Source organism: Aplidium turbinatum, chromosome 14, assembly GCF_918807975.1.
Source record: "Aplidium turbinatum chromosome 14, kaAplTurb1.1, whole genome shotgun sequence".
In the NCBI taxonomy this organism is placed as follows: domain Eukaryota; kingdom Metazoa; phylum Chordata; class Ascidiacea; order Aplousobranchia; family Polyclinidae; genus Aplidium; species Aplidium turbinatum.
Window position 1 is genome coordinate 6,208,777 of NC_137485.1, and position 20,699 is coordinate 6,229,475.

Here is a 20,699-nt window from a genome sequence, read left to right on the forward strand (position 1 = left end):
TTCACATTCATTCAATGTCTACATCCTGAATCAATATCAAAATAACAGGCTTCGCTTGCCTGGGGTAACTCTGGCTCATTTTTGTGTGTTATGACAATCTCAACTTTTGTTCAGGCAATACGAATTGAACAATGAAGGATTTGGTAATCTGGAAGCTATGGTGGACACGATCTTGTCTCTTCCTGAGGATGCACAGGAGGAAGAGCATACTCCTCTTCCTCCTGTGCACTCTTCTCCATCAACATCAAGTTCTTCTGCAACATCTAGCGTCCAAGAAATGCAGAGGCTAGAGGAGAATCGAAGATGTAGAGTGTGTGGAAATGGTTTAGCTCAAGTTGTTTTTCTTCCTTGTGGTCATTTGGTGTGCTGTGAAGAGTGCGGCGGAGTTGCGAATTCCTGTCCCGTTTGCGCAACAAGCATTCGAGAACGCATTTGCTCGTATTTGTCTTGATTTAATAATAAAAATTTTGATTCTTTTTATCGGTATTTCATTTTGTTTCTTTAATCTCACAGAAACTTCTTTCTATTTCTATAATATTTCTGCATTCACGGTCATCTGTTACTTTATACTGCACCGCAAATTATAACTACATTAATAGCCTAGTAATCTTTTAAAATTAATTTTCTAGTAAAGAAAGTTTAACATATTGTATTCCTGTAGCTAGGTTTTTTAGTAAGTTTATTGTAATCACAATTAAAATCCTAACGACACTGCGCAGTTTTCGTAGCACAGTTATAATTTATCGCTTGGTTTATAAGTTATACAGACTAATTCATTCACCATGCGATTTCTTGCTAGATTGAATTAAATTTTGGGTGTATTGGAAAAATATTTTTTTATGGCCCACTTATAACGTAAAACATTTAATCTTCGCTTACGAGCTTCACTTAATTTGACGCTGCATATTTTAATCAGAGAACTATTCTGCTAAAAGAGGGTGGCTTGAAATACTTCGGAAGATAAAGTTTTTGAATAAAGCTTTGACTTTGTAATGTACAGATTGTGATCAATAATGTACATTTGCAATCTAATGTGAAACAAAAGTTATCCTCGCCTGTTGTGATTTAGGAAAGTTTCCATCAAGATAACCTACTGCAGCACAAAAAACACATAGTGGAACCAGGGCAAAAAAAAATGTTGCGCCTACGGCGCGAAAAACCACCTCTGCGTCTACAGTAGCATCAATCCAGCACTGCACAGCATTTTGCACAAACTTAAAAAGCTGAAAGGAAGACAAAATAACACAAAATCACATTTTTTCTACGTAGGGGTGGCCCTTCAAAAGTCTGGGCCCTGGGCACCTGCCCCCTCTTCCCCCCCCTAAATCCGGGCCTGAGTGGAACGATGCGTGAAAATACTGTATAGTTTGGTTGAGAATCATTCATAGGATATAATTGATTGTTGAAACTTTTGTGCTCTGACTGAGAAAGCCTCTTTAGTAGATTGATCTTGGCAGTTTCGGATATACTCTTGGAAACTTTGAGCCACCCAAGCCCGGCTACCAGAATTGAAAAAGCAAAGTCTTCATTTGTTGTTTGTGAATTGTTGTATCCACTAGCAGCTACTGAACGGGGAGCAGTCCTTGAAATGCATTGCTTAAGTGCACACACCGACAGTCGAACCAGCGCTGCTTGATTTTGCGGTTTCCTCGTTCAAAAAGTAGAGAGTTTAGCCAAGTGAGCTGTTGATCTTCAAAAAAACTTAGCCTAATAGTTCGTTCACTTCATTCTTACAACATTCGACTGCCTATTGGGCAATTCACAATGATTGATTTATTGAATCTTTATCCTCGGATTGGGAAAGCTTTGAGAGCTTAATCCTGGCAGCTTTGCATAGGCTGCTTGTAGTGTGTAGACTCTGTAGAAGCTTTGAGACACTGACGCAGGCCGGTGACCGAAATTGACGGAGTAAAGTTTTCCAATCCCGCTGAATGGAGAGCAGTCCTGAAGTGCGTTGCTCAAGCGCATACCTCGAGAGCCGAATCAGCGCCGCTTAATCTTGAGTCGAGCGCCTAACAACTGAGCTAACAGGATGGACACATCTTTTGAAATTTTAATGATAAAGGCATTTTGGATATAGATTTTGTAACTTTGTGGTTTCAAAATAGGTGGTAGCCAAGATGGAACTGTTTGAAACGAACTTTTTTTGTGTCACGAAAATTTTAGTTTTGCGAAACAAAATCTAAATATTTAGGATCCTCAGTAAAAACTACAATAGAGTATGTAACCAGGGGGGCAATTTCCTTTCCGAAATATTTTGAATTAACATTTCCCCCTCTGTTACAGCATAATTCGACAGAGTTTTAGGCTACTATTGACGGAAATTTTCTGGGGGGTGGCCCCCTTCTGGTGCCTTCGATTTCGCCAACTCGCTATCGGGCTCACTGACTTGTGCTAAAATGGGCTACTTATTTGCTCCCCCGAAGTTTTTTGCTGGCTACGCCTCGTCGCCCCTACGTGTTAACAAAAACAACTGTTGGAGGGAAAACGTCATTCTACATGTAGCACAAAAAGCATTACAACGTTGTAACTATAAAAACATATGTGAAATTGTGGAGGGGTGGCGATTGCCCTTGGTTACGTCACTGGCGTGTAAAAATAGGCCTACTGCAGTGACGATCGGTGAGGGAAAGCAAGGAAAGCAGTGCTTACCTGAGCGAAAACTATGCAAAATATAATGACTGAATTCTAGGTTTAACTTCTTTTTATTTTTATCACGTCTATTTTAACTTGAAAATTACTGTATTCGTGACTAGAATTACTCGTAACGCTTGTGAGTAGTCTAAGTCCTCACCAAACCGCATGTCTTGCCTATAAATGCCAATTAACGCAAATGCTCGTGTCAGAAACAACCACTGAGGCTTCAGGGAAGCAACTATCAAAGTTGCTTTCTCCAGGTTTAAAAATGTCAAAAAACGCCTTCGTTTTATCCAATCATCACTCGTTTTGCAAAACGTCACCAGCTGCTTAGCCAATCAGATGTGTTATGGTTAGACTTGCTTTCCCAGTGACGTCAATGCGTACATTCGCTAGAGCGGCTAGACTAACTAGTCAGAATGGTCTCTCGTCACGGTACACAGCACAGCGTCATAATGCCGAAAAGATTGTTGCTGTTTTTCGATGTCTCCTCGCCATGTACTTTGGCCTACTAGCTTTCATAGTCATGCCTTTGCCCTTTTTACAGCGTTGATATAACGTTACTTCGCCAATGAACATTCAGGTGCGGATGCAATATTTAGTTCGTTAAGCTTCTAGGCTATACGCAGGAGGCAAACTTATCCAGCTTTTTGTACAAATTGCTTGCAGTTGTAATGTTTAGGCCTAAGTGTTAGCTTTTGTAGTGTAGGCCTAACTGAATATCTGAGAATGAACATTCATGACGAATTAAGACAACTTAGCGAATTAAATATTTAGACAACTATTATTCCATGTCTAACACAGGATTTTGGTCCTGCATCGTTAAAATTAAGATTGTTCATGACTTCTAAACAGTAAATGGATGTATGATCACGACATAGGCGAAGCACAATTTGACAGATTTTTATTTGTTTTGGAAATGCTCTCAGAGCGCACCAAATTGGAAGTGTTTTCAAAAATTTCTGGGGGACCTTTCGCCCGACGGTTACGCCCTTCGTGCCTACTACCTTGCTGCATCATATTTCCAAGTTGCTTTCCCAACGGTTTAAGCCACCGAACGTCACTGGCCTACTGGATCGGTTAAACTCAGCAAGGCGTGACAACAGAAGGCATAGCGAAAACTAAGAAAAAGATGGGGTTCGTTGTCTTTAAAGCATCTACGACAATATTGGGATTTGTCGGAGATTACGAAAGAACTAAAATAAGAGCAAATATCGTCAGTTCGTCACGTGTGCAATACTTTTCTCGACCCATGTGTAAGCATTTTCAACAGCTTTCTGCAGTCAGTGATGGATCTAAGCTGAATGTGCTCCCTCAAAACCTAGACGAAGCATGTAAATTTTCTTGGTGTTTCCAAACCTTTCCCACGTGACTTGCTTAATCGCATCGTATTTTAACTTTCAAAGTTTGAGTCGAAGCCTCTACAAAAATTTTCGAAATGTTTTTATTACAAACAGCCATGATTGCCAATATGCCCTGAAGTGTAGTTTATGAAACCGTCACCGTATCACCACCTTACTTCACCTTTTTACTAAGATGTCTGCAAACTCTGTTCAAGTTGTTTCATACAAGTGTCTGCGTTAAACTATGAGACCTCTTGCCATCTGTCTGTCGTTTGAATCGTAATCCCTTCTTGAGTTTGTAACAAACAGCTCACGCTTTTATATTCGGGAGCTCACAGAAATTCACGGGTTTTGGGATGCGGATAAAATAAAAGACAGATCTTTATCAATCCTGATCCGTTAACAAAATGTTAATTTTGCATTGCACGATATGAACCCGGATGGTTTTATTGAGCATTATTAGACTATTAAACTACACAGCAGTATCACATCATGCAAAAATAGAACGAGAATGACAAAGTGAACAAAAAACATTTACTGGAGCAAACAGGATGGCGTTCTAGTAAAACAAACACACCGGATTTAAAGTCCAATGTTTCTTTTCCGAAAAGGGTAAAGAATATACTGTGCATCATTTGCTGGCTCTATAGCGCAATACTCACAGACGCAGTATGTACAGGTGGTAAAAGTGCTCCAAATATTATGTCAAAGACAGCAAAATGTGTCATTTTTACACGTAGAATCAATATAAAAATAACGGATTTTGCTGTCTGTTACAGATGTTGACTTACACAGCAATTAACGTAGGGATATCTTTTGATTTATTTTTTTCTATAAATGTTGCATAGAACTTAACGTTAGTTGGCGAATGAGAGTATGACAGGCTTCAAGTGCACCTTTGGCACATTGCACGATTTCGACACTTGCTCCAATACAAATTTAATTGTATACTGACATCGCCGATTAATCAAAGTTCGACTCCTTGGCACAAAATATCCGTATCGAACCACACGTGCACACGGACCAAATTTGAACACACTTAAAATTTAAAGCAAGAACAATTTCAACAACTGTTCAAAGCAAATACGGCAGACTTACAAAGACATACGGCAGACTTACAAAGTAATCAGTAAAGAATTCAAAATAAACGACATCAATAAATTGATGAGAATAGATTAAGATATATGACAATTAGAAAGCTAAAAAGCTCAAACAAAAACAAATTAAAGATTGAACTTTTTATGGAAAAAACTGAAAAGTGCACTATCCATCCCACACAGCAAAATTCGCCTTTTATACATTGATTCAATGTGACGGATTTTGCTGTCTGGACATTTAACTGACAAAGATTGTGAACAATACTGAAACAGAGAATGGAAACGCCAACATGCAAGAATTCCTTTTGCCTAGCGCAATTATACGAACACGATTGCAGATGCTGAAAGTAGAAAAGAAATCGAACAGATCGCCAAGAACGTGAGCTGAAGACAGTAACAACGATTGGACAATGCTTGGCTAATGGCTATACAATGCCATTGAAAAAACTCACAAATTCACCGCATTTTTGCCTGTAATGACAGCACTTCCATGATAAAAATCATGTGATACACTGAGCTATCATTCATGTGATGAGTCACAAGGCCATGCGTATGATACAACATGATATTTTTTATGGACATCCAAAGCATTGGTCCAATCCAAAGCATTGGCTCTGCTTGCCAGATAACTTTAAAGCGATGTGAAACCATGCTTATGGCGACCTGAGTTGCTTTGATGCGCGTCATGGACAAACCAATGCTCGAAGTGACTTAATCTCAAAATACCACAACCAGCATACGCACGATGGTTGAATGGCCAGCATGGGACGAAACCATGACGAAACGTATCCAGTCAACAAATCATCCTTTTTTACACTGATTCAACGTCTGCAGACGTTGATATAGATGTAGAACGCAAAATAATCAACTTCAAATCAATCAACACAACACTCCTACCATCATCTTGCAGTGACAAAAACTGCGCTGCAAGTAGCAAAATTGTTGTTTTCACATTGATTCAACATTTGCAGCAAAGGATCAAAGAACCAATTTTGCAAGCTGGAGCGGTAACGTTCATTCCTAGTCTGCAAAATCCGTCACTTTTACATTTGAATCAAAATAAAAACCACGGATTTTGCTGTCAGGGTATTTCTACATCTCAATATTTATCAATACACCTTTCCTATCAAACAACAACCAAGACACCGTTGGATTGAGTGAGATGTCAGTAATAGTAATGATAATAATTAATAACAGCATTTATGTGACGTCGATCCATACTACAAACAAGAATTCATTTAAATAAGCATTTAGTGAAATAAAATAATTTTAAGCAAATTTTGAATTGATCAAAGTTTTCTGCTTCCTTTAAACTAAAAGACAAACAACATTATGATTGTGAAAGTTGCCGTGAGCAGTGGTTAAAAACTAACCGAACACAGAATGCTCCATTACATTCTCCTTACAAGTGCCGCTGCTGTCGAACAGCCCACGACAGAAGTGCTACCGTTCACACACGTCAAAGTAACAATAAAAACATTTTTCTCTCAACAACCCCAGAAACACGACCTTGCCATAAAATGGCAAGAATGAAAGTTCTGCAACTCGCATTGAATGGCACGCGTAAGGTACAACCCACAGTCAACACTTGCAACATCTTAAATACAGAGATTATACAGAAAGAGCAAAGTACTTGTAATGTCCTGGCTGATAAAGTAATTCAACCGGTGCGCCATGGCCCACATCATGGCGCTATGTCCAGTATGCCAAAAAGCTTGACAGAAACAATACAAATATCAGAAGTGATGAACTTAATATTGTACCTACTGCAGTAACTGATGATAGATTGATAGTAGTACAGTACCTACCATAACTGATGAACTAGTCTTCATATTGTACCTGCAGCGATGGGAACAGGAGACTAAAGGCTGAAGTGATAAAAACAATCTGAGTTGTACAGAACTATTGCAGATCGAAAGCAAGTTTCATATTACTCCGTCAAGCTTTCTGACATACTGGACGTAGCGCCATGTACAGTATCTGATTGTTTTTATCACTCTGATTACTTCACACACTATTGCAATTGTCTATAGCTGCAGACAGTGGCACACCCTTTCAGCCTTCATGCCTTCTGTTCCCATCGCTGCAGGCACAATATGAAGGCTAGTTCATCAGTTCTGATCGTTACTGTAGTACTGTACTATCATCAGTTACTGTAGTAGGTACAACATTTAGTTCATCACTTGATGTTTGCATTGTTTTTACTTTTTGTGTTGATAGACTGTGTAGTTTAACATAAACCAAATAATAATCCATTTCATGATGACATGTTTAAAAACCACCGCTCACTTTATTCAGTTTTAGTGGGGTACAAGCCAACAGGGGTTAAAAACTGCAGAGTTAAACCGAGCAAGTAACGACTTAATGGCACGGCATCATATGCTATTGATCTTTGGAATGAGACGTCCATTGAATCGCACGTCGATCACGTGCGAGAAGCGACAACACGATCACTGATGGGTGTTTGACAGATGCGGCAAACGTCCATTTCTCTTCCGCATTCCTCACAGCAAACGAAGTGCGCACACGGCAAAAATACAACCTGAATCAGGTTACGGCGACAAACTTGGCATCTCCTGCTCTTCTCTAGGCTTTCCAACTCGAGGACATCGGATGTTGCAGAAGAAGGTGATGCTGATGAAGAAGATGGCATAGAAGTAATAGGAGGAAGAGAGGCTTCTTCATCACTAACATCTTCTTCAGACAAAGAGAGAATCATCTCCACAAGAGCTTCCAAATTCGAAAAGCCTTGATTGTTTAGCGCATGTTGTCTAAAAAAGATAATTAATTTTTGTATGTTCAACAAAACATTTACACTATGGCTTCTAAAATTCAAAATATTGACACCACAGCTCCCGAATTTATGGCGGTATTCCACAGCGGGCGTTTCCAGGGAGATTTTGGCTCCGATTGAAAGATCAAGACTTTGACCGATTATGCCTGTTGATCTAGCAAGACATACGCCAACTTTGTCGTCTGACCAATTTCAACTCAGTTGGTTAAGCTTAATTATGAGAACGAAGAAGCGGCAAGATCAAGCGTCGCTGGTTCGACTCTCTGAGTGTGCGCTTGAGCACCGCATTGCAGGACTGCTCTGCGTTCAGCGGCACCTAGTGGATGAAATAATTCCCAGACAAGAGGAAACTTTCCACTGTCAATCTAGATGACCGGGTCCGCGTCAGTGGTTCAAGGCCTCTACAATCTTGCAAAGAAGCTTTCTTAGTTTATGAAAAAAGATTATCATGTGTTTTAGTGCTCTTCAGACACTACTATGCTCTAGATAGGTTTCGAACCGGGGACCCATGGAGTGCCGGTCAGACGCTCAAACCATTCAGTCACACAGTAACTGCTAACACAGAATAACAAAAGGTGTACTAATGAAATGTCTTGTCTCAAGAACATTTTAGAAGCAAACTTACTTTATCAACGCAGCTTTTATTTGGTTATCCTCAAATCCCATTTGACGAGCGCGGGAAACAACACCCGATGACGCCATTTCCTCTTCTATTGTTCGGTTTCGCAAGCGGAGTTCCTCCCTGGGGTCCACTATTTCCGGTCCTCCACTGCTGCGAGCGGTAGAAGTTGCCGAACGAGAGCTATTGTGAAAAAATGGTTAAGAAGTACAATTAATCAATGAAATAATTGAAAACGGCAATATTACGATAGCATTAATACCAGGTGCAGGACAGTGGTTCGTTGAGCTTATGAGATTCCAAATTCGTCGCGCGTTGGCAGTTTAGAACAGAACACGTAGATATGCTTGAGTGACATTATGCTGTCTGTGTCAGTATGACTTTCAGCAAGCTTTGAAAACTCATGTTATCGGTAACATGAAATCGTGAGCTTTCATCCACAAACGAAAAGCGTTCGTTTCTATAAAAAAGTTTATGCTTCAAAGATTCAATTCTATCAAGGCGAAGCACAAGATCAAGTTTCTCTTGGAAAGTTGAAGACAATTCGTTGCTAACATGGCGATCTGTCATACTGGGCTTGAACCACACACAGGCCTTGTGCAAACCTGTAACAATGACTGAAGACCGATTTACTTTTGATTTTCAACTCTAGGCTAAATGTGCTTTATCTCTCTTTGAAACGATAGTTTTGAGAATTCAGATTTCCAAAATGTGATCACTGAATCTCAGATCACTGAGAAACTTTTAGTTTCATTTGAAAAAATGACAAATCTTTCCCTTTTACCAGTCTTGCCAGATACACTTCGGATTTCCAACACCAGTAATAAAATCTAGTCCAATATTTGTATGGTAAAATAGGACAAAAGCAGCCTAAAATTAAACAAAATATCTACAAAGACTGTCAACTACTACTCAGAGTACCAATTTGTGCAGGCGATTCTGAGTACTATTAAGCGCAGATCGGCTTCCACCAAAATTTGAAGCTCGCACGTTTACATGGCCAATGTATAGATCTTTATGGTTTGAATAATAATTTATCATCCACAAAATGTTTGTTTTAGTAACGACACAAGATGTAAATCTATTTGCAAGAATGACATCCTAGGGTTTAAAAGAAACATTCCTTTCAGTACCTGGGCCACAACTGTGTGTAAGTATGTGATGGAGGAGGAGCAGATGAAGCTGGAGGAGATAATGCCGGAGGAGGAGCAGATGAAGCTGGAGGAGGTAATGCCGGAGGAGGAGCAAATGGAGCATGAGGAAGAGCAGATGAAACCCGAGGAGGAGCTTGTAGAACAGGTCTTCTCAAATTAGGATGCTGAGCTTCGATTGCACGAACAAATTCTCGACCTTTCTGCTGCAGCACATACTCACACCTGCGGAAAACATGGTCTGCATGTTTACCTTAACACTCAGACTAGTGAAAAACTGAGAAAGTAGATGATAAGATGTTGACATATAGATTAGTCAGTACTGACGACATGTTTGTAAACACTAAGGCAATGTTGCTTACCATGCAAACAAATCAAATATTTACATTTCAACTATCTTTTTATAGTTTCTGACGTACTTGGGTCATTCCATGTCGTAATCTAAGCTGCATCATACATCATGGAAGTTTGAATTAAAATTTAGCAAGCTTCTAAAGCCAACCAACCTGACTAAAAAAATATGAGTTTCTGAAATTGGACAAGAATTGGTAAAGTTATATGAAATTTTGAGTATATAAAATACTATACAGGCTGCATTTCAAAGTGCTTTTATCCAGAAATTTCCACTCTTATAGTTAAAATTTAAATAACTTTGTACTTTTTAAAGGTATAGAATTCAATGTTTGTTGTTGAAAGAATAGATTAATATGGAAAGCAAAACTGTGTGAAATGCCTGATCTTTGAAGCTTTAAAATTAAGTTTAAAGTCATCCCATTTTGTGTATTCACACGGAACGAAATTGTGGAGACCAATGTTTTAAGAAGGTCAATAGATAGGCTATCAACCTAATTTTCGTTTGAACAAACATAATAGGCCTAGTTAGTATGACTACTTTTTTTGCACAACTCCACGTAAAACTGGTCAAAAGAATACTGATTTGCTTGCCAGGAAAATGGAACTGGATTATAGCGATTACCTACTCATCTTTCAAAAGGAATGTCTGGTTTTGTCGCTAATACCGTTTTATAGACCCATGCTTTGTTATGGCAAGTATTATTTTAGTTTTGGAAATCAGAAATGAACTGAACCGATTAGGCCACCACACAAACTTTAGGGTGGCTATCCAATATCTTTACTCTGCTATGAAAAGTTTTTAAATGTAGTTAGGTAAGTTCTTAAACAAGCTATCTAAAGCAAAAATAGCACATGAGCAGCAGTTATTATCTTGAAATTAGCTACTACGTGTTATAACATTTGCCAGTCAGTGACAACCTAGAATCCATTTGAAATTTTATGCAGTTGAAGAAAACCAGTCATCTTGATCATAAAATAAAGAAAAGTGTGCCACCTGAGAATTTTACCCTATTTTGCGTGCATACCAATTTTTTTTAATTAATTAGTGTCATAAGTCCTCAAACATTCCATTTTTATATCATTTTTGGATTCTCCTTTTGAACTGCTTTGTGTTGAAACAAAAACTAGGATTGCACCTACCAACAATCAAGAAAATGAAATATCTTCCGAGTGGTGTCAAACCCACAATGCTTGATATGAACAACTCGGTTACATGTCTTGTAATGCAAAGGAATTTATTTTCACTGACTCGTGTGTAAATAAATTCCTTGGTAGGATGGTATCTATTGTCCCTGTTGAAATGTGCACCTTAAAAGCTTAAATCCAGAGAGAGGCTGTTCAGTGTTCACCAGGCTTTTGATAAATATATTGACTTGCGTTCTTCTGGTGACTATAGGCTACTAGATTACATCCTGATGTTAAAGATGATACCTAGCTTTTCTTACCGACGTGTTGTCAGTCAGCACGATTGACTTTATCAAGGGGGCGAAACATTGTCTTGTTGTGCCATTTGTTGCTGAACAGGTTGTGTTTACCTACTTCAGCCCATTGATAAAGTCAGCCGTGCTGACTGACGAAACGTCGAAAACAAAAACTGGTTATCATTAACATCAGGTGGTAACTTAGTATGGTCACCAGAAGAACGCAAGTCATTTTATTTGAATAGTTTGTTTTACACGATTGCGCCAAAATGATGAGATAGCTTTGAACCTAATTTTAAAAAGTTCAATGAACATTGGACAGAGTTGGAAAAGTTTTTATGTTAATTTATTCTTTCAAAAAAAACAAAAGATAGCTGGAAATCACGGAGTTATTAAAGGTTTAAAAATAAATTAGTTTGAAATTTAACCAAACTGATTGACAAATGATAATCACAATTTGGTCAACTCTTATCCAGTTACACATTACATAATTTTTGAAATCAGGTTGGCGATCTTTATAAATTTTCCAAAATCAATTCAACATTCTATGGTGTGATTTCAAATTGCCATTTGATCCAGGCACAATGGCACTTACGCTGGAAACCACTTTGCATGTTCCTCCCATGGATCGTCATCCCGGTCCCAGTTCTGCAATGCTCCGTTGCAATACCAGCATCGGGTACGATCTCTCTCGCCTGAGAAAATAGTTTGTGTTAGTATAAAGAATGAGCAGTATGTACACAATTGCCACGGCCCACGGCAAATAAAGTTCTTTCCGCTCCAATATTATACACTTGAAAGGAATAACGTTTTCTGCACAGGAAAAAAAGAGCAAATTTAAGTACACCAAGCAATACAAAAACAATCAACAAACCACAATCACTATTAGATACAAAATTGTTCATAAAGAAAGGTCTCGGTGAATTTACGTGACTCCCCTTAAAAATGAGCGGTACATTTACTCAATTAATACTGACAACACAAGTTTTCCGAATAGTTTATTCCAGGGGTGTGCAACGTGCGGCCCGCGAAGAAAAATTGTGCGGCCCACAAAGATGTGCCAATTTTGAATTGTGTGCGGCCCGCAAAACGTGTTTATAATTTAGTTTAATCTGGTACGTGTGAACAATTCGTTGTGGAGTAGATTATTATAGATTTCGCATCTTCTGTAAACCATTTTAGAAATCTTCCACCGCCACCGCTAATCCATTGTGTTTAATTATTTTGAACGTAAAAATGTATGGTCACATAAAAGGCTTTATGAACAAATTACGACTTTGGAAAGCTCACATACAGACAGAAAATCTTTTCCACTTTGAGAGACTATGGAATGCATCCTGAGAAGAAAACTAAATTTGAAAAATTGTTGTATGAATTTTTGGCTCATTTCAAGGACTTCAAATCTCATGAATATTTGTTTGGTATATTCTCTTCGCCATTCAAAGCACCTGATGATATCCAACTTGAACTGATTGATCTTCAAGAGAAAACGGATTTAGAAGCAAAGTATTTAGAAATGAATCTTGGCGATTTTTACAGAAAACATCTCAACCAAGATGACTTTTCACATTGGAAAACATCCATTGCTTCAAAAATGGCTCTTTTTGGCTCAACGTATTTGTGCAAACAATTTTTTTCTAAAATGGGCGTCATGAAATCTCCCTATCGATCGGTTCTGACAGACAAACACTTGGAAAATGGACTTCGAATTGCAAACACTTCCGTTAAAGTACGGTAAATTTAGAAAAAGCCGTCGGTGACATAGGCCAGCTGCAAACTTCTCACTGAACTGGTTTAAAAGGACAGTGTGACAATAAAATTGAATGGCGGTTTTCTTCAGAAATTTATCCGTCTTAACTTATTATTTCTGCAAGGAGATAACCCCTAATAATGCCATAATAACATGATTAACAAAAAAAATACTTTTTTGCGCCTGCAACTACTAGAAATCATATGTTAAATAAACGTGCGGCCCGCGGTTTCACCCAGTTATTTATATCTGGCCCTCCTGTAATAAAGGTTGCACACCCCTGGTTTATTCGATAAGGTTATTTTTACTTTCTAGTATCTCGTGCACACTGCGCAGTGTAGCAAAAGACCTTGTCAGCATAAAAACAAAAAGTGTAATGGCGGAACACTGTTTTTTTCCAAAGACCCGATATCATCTTAACTTTTAGCCATACTACACGCTAAACAAAATAAGATGTCATTGCATTAACAAGCACCAATATGACAATCAGTACTTAAACCAAGCCTGATATCAACTTTTTTGCCTCATGAATAAAACAATCCATGAATACCTTGATTAACTCCGGAATGGCCCGATTCAGTGAGTCCGATTCGCTGAGTTCCCTATTCGGTGAGAGCCTTTTTCGGTGAGAGCCCTATTCGGTGATTTTTTTTAAATTATTGCGTACCGTAGCCTAATCATTGCCGTTATAGGGATAGGGGTTAAGGGTTTGGGGGTTAAGGGTTTGGGGGTTAAGGATTTGAGGGTTAAGGGTTTGGGGGTTAAAGGTTTGGGGGTTAAGGGTTTGGGGGTTAAGGGTTTGGGGGTTAAAGGTTTGGGGGTTAAGGGTTTGGGGGTTAAGGATTTGGGGGTTAAGGGTTTGGGGATTAAGGGTTTGTGGGGTTAAGGGTTTGGGGGTTAAGTGTTTGGGGTTAAGGGTTTGGGGGTTAAGGGTTTGGGAGTTAAGGGTTTGGGGGTTAAGAGTTTGGGGGTTAAGGGTTTGGGGGTTAAGGGTTTAAGGGTTAAGGGTTTGGGGGTTAAGGGTTTGGGGGTTAAGGGTTTGGGGGTTTGGGGGTTAAGAGTTTGGGGGTTAAGGGTTTGGGGGTTAAAGGTTTGGGGGTTAAAGGTTTGGGGGTTAAGGGTTTGGGGGTTAAGGGTTAGGGGGGTAAGGGTTTGGGGGTTAAGGGTTTGGGGGATAAGGGTTTGGGGGTTAAGGGTTTGGGGGTTAAGGGTTTGGGGGTTAAGGGTTTGGGGGTTAAGGGTTTGTGGAGTTAAGGGTTAGGGGGTTAAGGGTTTGGGGGTTAAGAGTTTGGGGTTAAGGGTTTGGGGGTTAAGGGTTTGGGGTTAAGGGCTTGGGGGTTTTGGGTTTGGGGGTTAAGGGTTTGGGGGTTTAGGGGTTAAGGGTTTGGGGGTTAAGGGTTTGGGGGTTAAAGGTTTGGGGGTTAAGGGTTTGGGGGTTAAAGGTTTGGGGGTTAAGGATTTGGGGGTTAAGGGTTTGGGGTTAAGGGTTTGGGGGTTAAGGGTTTGGGGGTTAAGGGTTTGGGGGTTAAGGGTTTGGGGGTTAAGGGTTTGGGGGTAGGGGTTTGGAGGTTAAGGGTTGGGGGTTAAAGGTTACGGGTTAGGGTCTTATTTCAACGTTTAGCGACGTTAAAACGATGTAAAAACGGCAATGATAATTAGGCTAGGGTACCCAATAATTTTCAAAAAAAAATTCAAAAAAATCACCGAATAGGGCTCTCACCGAAAAAGGCTCTCACCGAATCGGACTCACCGAATAGTAGCAGACCCGATTAACTCACCCAAGTAGTACATTCCTGCTGCTGCAATGTCTTGCGGAGTTGCTCTGATCCGATGCTGTGGCCAAACATCTAAGTTCCTGAGAAACGTTTGCAATCTTGCATCATATGATCGCATCTCAGGAGTGAATGGATGCAAGCAGCGAAAAAGAGCTGATTGGTTGGAAGGACAAGACACCACGCTTCTTCTTTCTGGTTGAGAAATGGGATTTGGATTTCTGTACCCTGACAAACGTGGCACTGCAACAGATGAAGATGAGCGATTTGGTTGGTGTTGATTCAAACCACTTGTACTGGAGGAGGAAGGATTCGTGCTTGGTCTTTGCGCCAAAACATTAGCTTGACGTCGTGACCTTGGTCTCATGGATGATTGTGGAGGAGTTTGTGCAGAAGATGTTTCTGTATCCCAGTCGCTGCAAACTCCTCGAAATCTAGACCAAGTTCCTATGAAAAGAAATACACAATGAGGTATTGTTAAAAGGAGTACACTGCACAAGAGGTTGTTTATTGAATTGTTGCAGTGCTGTTCTAGTGCTAAAAAAGAGATGTAGCTTATAACTAACATCAAATTGAAACAAAAGATTACAGATTGTATGTCTCACTCTCGTCCTATGACATATGCTAGTCGATAAAATAGGCAGAGCTACAAATTCAAAGGTTAAATTAGGTTTGTGAAGCTTGGTATCCAGCTCTGCCTCGCCAAATAATCATAACCATATGAACCTGTAAGTCACAGTTGCGTTAAACAGTTGAATGAGACTGTTCAAGTAATAAATGACTATGCTGTTTCCTTATGTCTACTTACAATGTTGCCAGATAGCCTAACAGAAAATATTAGGTCTATCACATTTATCGAGTTGCCATAAAAAATACCATAAAATTCGGCGCTCAATTTGACCAACTTGAATTTGTGACAGAACTTGAGCAATTTTGAACATGCTCAGCCGACTTACTTGAAGTTTCGTTAAACATGAAACCATTCTTACGTCAAAGGCGTTTGCATAAAGCAAAAACTATGCATGGTTATTGGTTGGTTTGCCATATTTTGATGGAAAATTTAAGAGATTGCTTAACTCAACACTCTCAACAGTTATTTTCAATACCCCATCAAGAGTCGAGTTAGTTGGATTAATGCTGTATATATAGTGTTGTATATGTATACAGTATTTTTATTGTTTACTTTACTAGACATAACAACTGATTAAACTTGTTGTGATACTGAAGTTGTGCCATTGCGCATATTCAATTCCAAATCTGGGCTCATTCACAAACCACAATTTGCATACCCCTGGTTTAGATGTTATGATAGTCTGCCTCACTGCAGTGCATATGATACACTAAGCTTAATTGAATGTAAAACAGGTTTTCCATGTGCAAAAGTAATGTATATGCACCTTCATAGCGGTCTATATATATACACAGGCCTTCCGATAAAGGCCGATGTAATCTTGATTTTGAGCGCTCAGCGAAATTTACTATCTGTTTGAAATGATAGTTTTGAGAATCCAATTTGCCAAAGTGTGATCACTGAATCTCAAATCACTGTAAAACTCATAACACTACGTTTAAAAAGATAATAAATCTTTTCTGATTACCAGTGGTGTAAGTAGGCAACTTGGCATGGCCTGTGTATTAAGGTTACCAAGTGCACACTGCACAAAATAACAATATAAAAATTAAAATGAAGAATCCCAAGTTAGTTTTATAAATTTTGTGGTGCAAAGTTTCTTAATAGCTGTTAAGCATGAAACAACTCACCATTTGAATCAAGGATAGGAACATTGTTAGTGAAACGTCCATTGATAAAATTGCAGTCACTAGAATGTAACTGTGGTGATGTAACATCATCATTTGGCATCCACCCTTCAACCGGCAGACCACAACTAAAATAACATAAAAAAGAGTGAGACAACTGAAAGTATACCAAATAATTTCAAATTAACGTAAAAATCTTATAAATTACCTGAAGCATCTGACCCTATCACGAATTCCAGTGTAGTAAAAACCATGTGCTGCCAAGTGTGTTGGGTTGAGAGAACTACTGATAGGGAGCCCTCTAAATGTCAACAGTCTGTAAGCTTCATCTCTGGTATTTCCTAAACCATTCAAATAACAGTCAACTTTATCTTATTTATGCATTTACATTTTTTATAACATTGCAAACCAGAAAATATTTTGTAGTTAAAAACAGCTATGCAATGTGGATAATTGTATACACTTTAATGACCTTACCACACAAACAAGTGTCTTGTGCGCATTTTAAATCTTACAAAATTTTGCTATTTCTGATCAATGATTGTTTGCAGATGCGGTATCACATATTGCAAGCAGCACTTTGTTTTCCTTCCAAACACATATCAACAAAAACAATAAAATGATCATAAATTTAAAATAATCAGTCAGGTTTGTAACATTGCTATACACCAGGGGTCACCAAATGGCGGCCCGCATGGGGCCGCCACGCTGCTATGTGCGGCCCGCGGAAGGTATCAGCGTACAAGTATAACCAAAAATACTTTTCTTAAGCAAGAAATACTTTCCAGGAAGCATATTTTCGCTTTGCATACGATTCCACCGACCAATCAGATTGTAGTTCTAGATGGGGGTGGCTTGAAGTTATTCCAATGCGATGTCCAGCCAAACTGTCCCAGTGGTTGATTAAAACGTGTACAAAGTGGAATTATTATGCTTCCAAGCAGATGAAAAATATTTGGCTTAGTACTGCAAAAATCTTGTTAGTCAACAATTCTTTCCATGCTGATAAGCACGGCAAGTGACAGTTGTCTACTAACAATCAAAGAAAGATGGTTTTATAGACTCTCACAAAAAGGATGAAAAACCAGCTCATTCCTTTTTTAGAGGGAACGCTGTTAATGAGTTACGATAGAAACGTTTTTTCGGTAATTTCCACAAGCGTTTGTTTCATGGTGCCTGGTTTCTTTCTCCCTGTTATTGGAGCATATTTTCCCTGATATGTTTGCAGGTCACTATTGTTGCCTGTATTGCGATGTGTCAAATATTTCCTTGTTTACTGAAACTGTTAATTGCAAGATATCATTTGTGAAGCGAAGTGACAACACCACTCTTGCTTGGTGATGAATATTTTGATGAAACCGCTCGCCTCGTTATAAGTGCGCAAAACAAGTGGCCCTGTTTATTAAGCATTGTTAAAGAAGTCAAAAGTGTTGTTAAAAGAGCTTGGCCTGGCATCAGCGTTGTTCAACTAATTTTGTTGCTGCGGTATTCTAAGAAAAATATTAACAACATGTAACGCTGGATACTGGGTACGAAATGCGTTCTTTTCTAGCATAAGAGTCAACCTACCTAAACTTTTATTAGTGCGGCCCGCCACACCTCTCCTAAGTACCAAAGTGGCCCGCATGCAAAAAAGGTTGGTGACCCCTGCTATACACTCTTTCGTTATTATGGCTAATAATTATAATGTGCAACTAAAAATGTATATCCTAAATAGAATTATTGAAAGAAAGGTCACTGAAAAAATATGGAACTTTTAGAATTGCAGTTTAACTTGTAAATTTTAAACTTAATGATGATCACCAATTAACTGATAATACGTTAACTAATATAAAATAAATTTTTTTATGTTTCTGAAAGTTTTGGAAGTATTAAACATATATTAATCACCTAGAGGAATGTCCACTCTGTGTTGGTCAATTGAATCTCCAGCAGTTCTCATGGGTCTTCCATCTGTCTCAATTTGCTCATAGCTTTCTGTTTGGTCACAACGGTTGTTCTTAGGATGCATTTTATGTCAGCCAACAAATAATCGGTGGTTGGCACACCTTTTAGAATGAGAAGCGCATCAGTGAGCAAGGGCAAACCACAGAAAAGTAACTTTCAATAATCAGGTGGTTAGCTTCAAACTACTCATGCAACATATGGACAGTAAGGTTCATATGATGCAACAAGTTTATGAAGCAGTACAAATAATCTGAAAGAAAGTGCAAAAAAGGTAACAACCAATGCATCCCCTGAATAATCTGTATATATGTTGATAAAATTGATAGAAAAAATGAAGCAACATTGAAGTTGAGAATTGAATGAAGCTGTTGAAGTTTCAACAACATTCAATTCAATTCAATTTATTTTTTGTTGCTGGCGCTCACATGTACAGAACGGCAAAGTAAACATACGAATTTGACACCAACAAAAGGGAAAGATGGCAAAACCTAAAGGTTTAAAATATACATCGATAAAACAGTGTTACCACTATCTTAAAATTGAAATACATATAAAATAAAAACTTACCACTATCTTAACATTGAAGTTGTTGGTCAGAATTTCTAAGATTTTTTTTAGGAGGTGGCTATTTTTCCACACTTGTTGCCAAGGTTACAATCAGGTGTTGCCAGAGTTAGGATTAAAGTTAGGAAGGGTTAAGGTAAGGGTTAGAGTTAAGAATAAGATTACGGTTTTGATCTTTGCCCAGGATTAACAAAATTTCCAAAATATATACAAGTTTTTGTTTTCAACAGGTTTAAACTTTTCACAAATTAGGGCAGAATTCCTTATCTGGCAACACTGTTGAGGCTATTATTACACTATATAGTGTAACCGCTTGAGAGTAATACCAACAATTGTTCGGTTTGAACATTGATAAGTAGATATTGCGAAGGCTGGCTTAATGGTAAGCTTGTGTTTGTGTTCACCACTGAATTGGTAGGCATGGGCTGGATATCCTGTCGGCCCTTGTCGCGTCAAGCCAAAAACTTTTTAAAAGTGGTACTCTAGCGTCTAAGCTCTTGGTGGCCATGGGCACAGAGAAGTCGTTAAATGGCCTCCGACATTACATAAAATTTAGTACACCAAGATACAAAATTTTAATAAGCTCCTGGCAACATTTCCAAACCGAAAGAAAGTTTTGAACCATTGCGTTAGTGGCAACACTGAAATTTTGGTCAGGTCAAAGTTAATAACCTGTTTTACTTGTTGCATGTTTACTGCAGTATGTGTTGAAAATGTTAGAAAGATACCGGTACACAATACACATGCATGGGTTATATACGGTACAAGATACTGTAGGCTACTAGGCCTATATTAAGTTGACAAATGATGATAAATTTTGTTTCATTATTAAGATTACAGCCTAGAAGTTTTAGTTATTGCTTTGCTATGCATTGAATGGTTATTTTAGCAACCAGTGGCTGTGTCAAGTAGTTTGCATTTAAATGAAGATAACACATTACAAGTCAGGATGCTTGTGATGTAGGGACCAAAAGTGCTCTAAGAGACCAGCCAATATTGCATGATATACCGTACGGTAGTAGGCTAAGCACCATACACCTATATACTAAGTAGGCTAGAAAGCTAGCCTACGGTACTGAATTTCATGAATCCATTTTGTAAACTACGGTACGGTACTTTTACAAATAGTGTGAATCTGTCATGTGGTGAAATACTTTTACAATAAAATTTCAGATATAAAATTACTTCCGAATTCCGATCTGAAATAGCTAGTAATTGCCGAATCTCAAAAAGGAAAAACGGAATCCTAAAAATCTTGGATCCGTGCACCTCTGATCCTTTTATGGATTGGCAAAATAAAAACTGCTTGTTTGGACTGATGGCGTCAAGCAACAACAACAACAGTAACTGTTGTTGTTGTTGCATGACGCCATCAGTCCAAACAAGCAGTTTACTGTTGAACAGTTGTGATATGAAGTTCTTGTTCTTTGTGAACAAACGTCATTTCCATGAAAAACCTAACTTTCATTCCATCTCAAAACCAAAATATATC

General features: G+C 38.6%; 2 protein-coding genes across 3 annotated transcripts in view; one reads left to right on the forward strand and one right to left on the reverse strand.

Annotated features, from left to right (window-relative positions):
* Positions 1 to 478, forward strand: part of LOC145783304 (baculoviral IAP repeat-containing protein 7-B-like) — a 30,362-nt gene extending 29,884 nt beyond the window's left edge. Inside the window, exons 8-9 of one of the 2 annotated variants that reach the window (XM_082595147.1) lie at positions 115 to 180; positions 220 to 478. In XM_082595147.1, the coding sequence (XP_082451273.1) occupies positions 115 to 180; positions 220 to 451 (298 nt within the window). In that variant the 3' untranslated portion in view covers positions 452 to 478. Of the gene's footprint in view, positions 1 to 114 lie in introns of both variants that reach the window. The other variant, XM_082595146.1, reaches the window with a different exon arrangement.
* A 3,940-nt stretch (positions 479 to 4,418) lies between these two features.
* Positions 4,419 to 18,802, reverse strand: LOC145783513 (baculoviral IAP repeat-containing protein 7-like). Its single transcript, XM_082595402.1, has 8 exons — positions 18,587 to 18,802; positions 16,905 to 17,037; positions 16,700 to 16,824; positions 14,945 to 15,385; positions 12,012 to 12,111; positions 9,624 to 9,866; positions 8,497 to 8,673; positions 4,419 to 7,848 (listed from the first exon to the last, which is right to left on the reverse strand). The coding sequence occupies exons 1-8, from the start codon at positions 18,705 to 18,707 to the stop codon at positions 7,503 to 7,505; spliced, it is 1,686 nt and encodes a 561-aa protein (XP_082451528.1). The 5' UTR covers positions 18,708 to 18,802; the 3' UTR covers positions 4,419 to 7,502.
* Between the last annotated feature and the right edge of the window lie 1,897 nt (positions 18,803 to 20,699).